Raw genomic sequence first — 5,832 nt, forward strand, 5'->3', positions numbered from 1 at the left:
AACAAGATCAGTTTCATGAGTCATAGAGTTTATAAGACAAATAAATTAATTATCAAGGCACTCCTAACCATTCCCAGTATTAAAACCTAAAAGAAAGCTTTCTTGTGGATCCTGGTGAAGAGGGTTCTGAATAAACAATATCCTCAAAAACATCCTGCAGTAATTAAATAAGGTTCTTAGGGCTGTTTCTGGTAAAGTTCATCACTGGAACCGATGACTTCAGGTCAAAATTCATTGAATTTCCCATATTTTGAGATTCTAATGAACTGGCTCAAATCTCATCCCACATGGGTGGGAGCTTTGTGAATCCACCTGCTTCTTCCAGCAGATACATATTCCCATGTCTCCTGTAATTCTGAGAAGGAATGAGTGGTCTGTGCTTTTCCCAGCAGCCCTCCACTCTGCATTCCTCCCTTATTATTGGATTGGTCATCTCAGCCTCCCACTAGTGCTGCCCCGCCAATACACCACACTGACTCACCCGGAGCAAACCAAAACACCGGTGTGCACAGCTGGCTTTATAACAGAGGTTCTGGAGACACAGGTACAAATTTATCAGAAGAGTACAATACCAAATTTAGTATTAAATGGCACTGCTTTGGACGGTCTATATGTCCAACGTGCTGCTGAGTAGCCTAACAACCTTCCCTGCTTTGCTCCTCTCTTCTTGGTGCATAGCCATACATACACACAGGGATGTTCTTTTTCTACAAAGTAAGTTTTCATCCCATGTCTTCAGGGCTTTCGTATCCAGCACTCACATGGCTTGTACTCAGAGTGAGCATATAATCTGCTGCTTAAACTGAGTCATTTTTGAGAATGAAAAGATGTCTTATTAATAATTGTACTGGAAAAGAAGCATGAACCAACATTGTTCTGAGAAAACTGTGGCCCATGGTCAGCAATTGTATACAAATACATAGAGGTTCCTCTCCTGGAAAATAGATTCTCAGGTTATTTTATGTTAACTGCTCCTAAATTCCCATTCTTTAACCTTTATACTCCCAACAAAGGTGTTGGCTTCTTGGAGAGATTAACCAAAGTCTTCTATTTGCCAATTAAACATCATATATGAATTAGAACACTAAAAGCTTCTTGGGGTGCTGAATTTTACACTATTCACTGAGAAGGTATAAAATTAGACTTCAGGAATAGAAGTTATCTTGAAACATCTGAACAGGAAGTACAAAAATTTAGAGTCCCTGGATCTCTTTGATGGAGACCTTATTCTTAAAAATTGGTCCCTATCATGCCTGAAATGGAAGCAAATAGAAAGATAACCTTGCCTAATCTCAACATAAAGAGAAAGTAACCAGTATGGAGTGGCTTAGGGCCACTAGTAATGGCCACCTAATACTGCTTCTCTCTTCCCTCTTAAGCAAAAGCTGAGACATCAGAGAACCATCTATTTGAGATAACTACAGTGTCAATCTATATACTCTACATTCTAAACATCTTAGACACACTGGTATTTCTTGCATATCATAGTTCGTAACACTTAGTCCAGATTTAAATCTTTTTCCTCTTTTCATGCTTTGAATCTACAATATCTTCTCACCTATTTCATCTTATAAAAGGCCCATCAAGCAATGAAACTAGAGTAGAAGTTACTGCAGAAAGGAGTACACTACCAAGAACTGCTGTACTGAGTTATGCCCCCAAGGATTCTCACTAGGATCTTTCTGCCATTTTCCTCCCTGCTACCACAGAATTAGTCTTTGATGTTAGTATATGTCTTTTTCTGTCCCTTCCAGACTTTGGAAGCTCACGTTTTCTTTTTCATGGGTTAGTAAAAATAAATAAATAAATAAATAAAAGTGACAGTCGCAACTCTTGCTGCTTAAACAAAAAGAAATGTATGTGTAATTTGAGAGACTGATTCCTTATCCAGTCTTTGTTTGGGACACTTTGGTCTACACGATCACCACCCAAATGACCTCTGCTTATTTCACCAAGCACACATATGATACAAATTCTACATTCATTGTTAAGAACCAGAAAGGTAGTAAAATTGACTGTTGGCTGGACCTTAGATACTATTAAAACTCTGAGATTTTCCCATTGCTATTGGAACATTAATTTGTCATTTCAAACTACATAATTATCATACCATTAAAATTACTAAGGAGTTGATGTTTTAGAAGACAACACAACATCATGTTTTCTCCCTTTTGCTCACACATCTCCACTGTTATAAAGGATGAAATCAATCAAGCATAGGGTGCTTGTGTCATCCTGCACATTGAAGGTTGCAAATGCAGACCTTTGTTATGAGTGTGGGCGCCAGTGTGGGCTGGGCATTTGAAAATGGGACAAGGGACTCTTGTAACAATGAATTTCAGACTAGATGACAACATTTATTAATCTCCCCAACATTTATGCAGTAACCTCTATTTGCCAAACCATTTTGCTAATTATTGAGAAAGCAAAAATAAAGATGGGACTCCCCATATCTATTTTGAAGGACTGAAGCTTAACCAAAATAATTAGAGAAGTGACAGTTACCATTACAGAGGTATTAATAGAATGCTTGAGAAAGCAAAGGTCAATACTGAATTCAACCCAGAAGATTAGGAAAGGTTCTAAAAAAAATCTTTACAGTGGAAATGAGAGTTGAAGAAAGGTTGAAAACCAGAGAAACCCAGAGTCATGTGAAATTAACATCATGTAATTGGGAAAGAACAGTATGGTTCTGTGAGACAAACAGTGAGGCAACAGACAGATGAGACTGAGTCTGGTGTGCCAGGCTAAGGGGTCGGTGCTTGACGTTGAACCAGTGTCAGGCAGTGAAGTAGACCAAGCTGATGAGCCCATTCTCATCACCTCTGCATCCTGGCAGCAGGCAGTGTGTACAAAGGCAAGTCTGGGCAGAACAGGGGATTGAAGAAAGTCCAGATGAGGCATGAAGAGATTCCCTAAATAAGGCAGTAAGTTGTATGGAGGTGAAGAAAGGCAAGGAGAAAGATCTGAAAAAATAATGCCTTTCTGAGATGAGATTAAAATTCTGTAAGGCGCATTTTCTCTTTTCACACTTTGACTCTGCAATATCTTCTTGCTTACTCGGGGTGCGTGAGTTCAGACAAGCTGAGTCCAAAGCTTACACTCTTGCTCAGGAAACTTTAGGGCCTCCTAGACCCCTTTAGAAAAGAGAAAACAATCCACAAAGCAATGCACTTCACGATATTGGGCCCCAGGACCACAGAAATCATTCCCTTGATTCTCATCAGAAGTGGGCTTGAGGGGGTGACTTCAAGTTACTGCATACAGTGAGCCCACCAAAGAGGAAGTTAAGAGCTAGATCTAAAGCATTGGCTTAGCACAGTCAAAAGTAGCCAAGATCTGAATCTTGATTTGTATGTTGCCCCAGACTGGCAAATCTTATGGAAGAAAAAAAAAAAAAATTAAGATAGACTGGGTTCTCTCATCCAGGGAAATTATTATAGTCAGTGCTGGTAGCATTTTATCTCAGAATTCTAGCCTCCTGTAATTCTGGAAGCATTTCTACGAAGACATAGCCTTTTCCCAGAAGATTCAGGAGATACAATGGAATCACGGTGTAGAGATGAATTTCAGGTCAAAAGTTCAGACTGCTGTGCTGATAAATTTAGAAAACACTAAGAATCCAAATAAAAGCAACAGAGAGCAGCACATACAGGACAGCATTAGAATATACCAGAGAATGAAGGCAAATCTACAATCACTGCCACTGAACGCAGCACGTAAAAGGGATCCATAAAATCCCCTTACTCACCCCCGCAGGCCTCTTTTGTGTGTTCTTGCCAACGCAGCAGCGCCCGGGCTGTACAGACGCTGCCGCTCGCCGGCTGCACCACTCTGAGCTTGCACCATCCGTGTCACCGCCATGGGAAAGGTGAGCAGGCCACAAGCTAGGGAAAAGGAAAAGGGGGAAAACCTTTATACGTACCGACTGGGAACAAATAATTTTATTCAAAATGATTCTTCCTTTGCAGATCACTTTCTACGAGGACCGGGCTTTCCAGGGCGACTGCCCCAACCTGCAGCCCTACTTCAGCAGCTGCAACTCGGTGCGCGTGGACAGCAGGCTGCTGGATGTTGTATGACCGCCCCAACTACCAAGGCTACCAGTACTTCCTGCGGCGCGGGGACTACCCCGACCACCACGGCTGCATGGGCCTCAGCGACGCGGTCCGCTCCTGCCGCCTCATCCCCCAAGTAAGTTAGCTTCATTCGCCTTTGTTATCTAGGGAGGCTCCAGTGAGCGAATTTTCTTCTTGAAAAGTACCTAAACATTAAAATCCTTTAGATATGTGCGTAAGCCTAGATGGATTCGGGCATGAAAAACAGCAGGCAATATAAGGAAGAATCCACTTGGGAGACTGTATTTTTATTTTTTAATTTTTGCTGCTATTAGGTCAATCAGGAGTTGTCTGTAGCACATGTAATAGTGTAATGAAATATAAAATAGAACTTGCAAATGGGAAGCTGGTTGACAGTATTTCTAACAAAATAATTTTTACCTACAGTAAAGGAATTTCTAATAAATGAATTGAGTAGGTTCCACTTTGGACTAGGAAATATTAAAGACTCTTGTTAACACAGGCTAGTCAAAAGTAGTGTTCAACTTTGGAAAAGATCATTTACTCTAATTTAGAAAATCAAAATAGGGAGGGATGGAGGGGTTGAAGGGAGGGCAGGGGAAGGGGGAAAAATAAGAACCAAGACAGATTATGTAAAGGTGCAAATTTCCAATGATGAATGTCATTATATTGTATACCTAGAATGTACCAATAAAATAAAATTTAAAAAAAAAGAAAATCAGCTAAATTCTGGTTCCAGGCTACCAACTTTCCACTTAAGTACATGATTTTTAAAATCTGACTTTAGTGGTAAACTTTTATGCGTATAAAATAAATAATACTCTTATTAAGAGAATACTAATCAAATTATTTCTATTTTCCCCCAAAATACAGGTTTGAGTTAATACAAGAACTTAGGAATCAAGATATTTGAGCTCTTGATGGATGCTAACTCTGAGTTTGAACCTCTTAAAAATTCTATCTCCCAGATAAGAAATGTACAGCAACCATGTCAATACCGTATGTGGTAAACTTAGCAGCAGACTGACCCATGCAGGGCACTCAGCAACCTCACAGCCTCACATTTTACATGAAAAATCTCAGGCTCCAGCCTAGCAAGGTCACTGCTATTTGGTTAGATGAATTCTGGAGAAGGTTCGTTTGCTTTCTCCAATGCTTCTTTTTGGAGCCAAGCAGACAGGCTCCCACAGGATGTGGCTGTATGAGACAGAAGACCACAAGGGCCTCATGATGGAGCTGAGTGAGGACTGCTCCTGCACCCAAGACCGCTTCCTCCTCAGCAAGGTCTGCTCCCTGCACGTGCTAGAGGGCTGCTGGGTCCTCTACGAGCTGCCCAACTACCGTGGGCAGCAGTATCTGCTGCGACCCCAGGAGTACAGGCGGTACCACGACTGGGGAGCTGTGGATCCTAAGGCAGCCTCATTGAGGAGGGTGGTGGATTTAACTAAAATAGGTTAACACAACCATTTTCTCATTTTGGAATCTAATAAAGTATTTAGTCTGTATTGTTGGCAATTGCAGACTTCTGCTTTTATTTCATTGTGTGCAAATCAATCTACTAGTAAATGCTCCCCTTCAAAAGTTAAGAGGTGAATGGGAAAAGGGAGGGGTCTGTTCAAGAAGAACTACAAGGTAGAATTGAGTTTAAACAAGGCGGGATGGGTGGGGGAGTGTATCTACCTGAGGGAAAAAAGGAAGGTCAAAGCTATTGACACAAGAAACGGTGGTTTCTGGGAAGGGAGTCATTCAGCTA

The 5,832-nt window shown here is 41.0% G+C and overlaps 1 protein-coding gene across 1 annotated transcript; it reads left to right on the forward strand.

Annotated features, from left to right (window-relative positions):
- The first annotated feature begins 3,862 nt into the window (after positions 1-3,862).
- On the forward strand, positions 3,863-5,586 carry LOC101725045 (gamma-crystallin C). Its single transcript, XM_087206223.1, is given in 4 exon segments — positions 3,863-3,871; positions 3,972-4,061; positions 4,063-4,194; positions 5,256-5,586. Coding segments are annotated over 4 exon segments (513 nt in total). The 3' UTR covers positions 5,538-5,586.
- Positions 5,587-5,832: the final 246 nt, after the last annotated feature.

This window comes from Heterocephalus glaber, unplaced genomic scaffold (genome assembly GCF_053883595.1).
Source record: "Heterocephalus glaber isolate CG9 unplaced genomic scaffold, H.glaber_assembly_v1.0 deba00000621, whole genome shotgun sequence".
NCBI classification, from domain to species: domain Eukaryota; kingdom Metazoa; phylum Chordata; class Mammalia; order Rodentia; family Bathyergidae; genus Heterocephalus; species Heterocephalus glaber.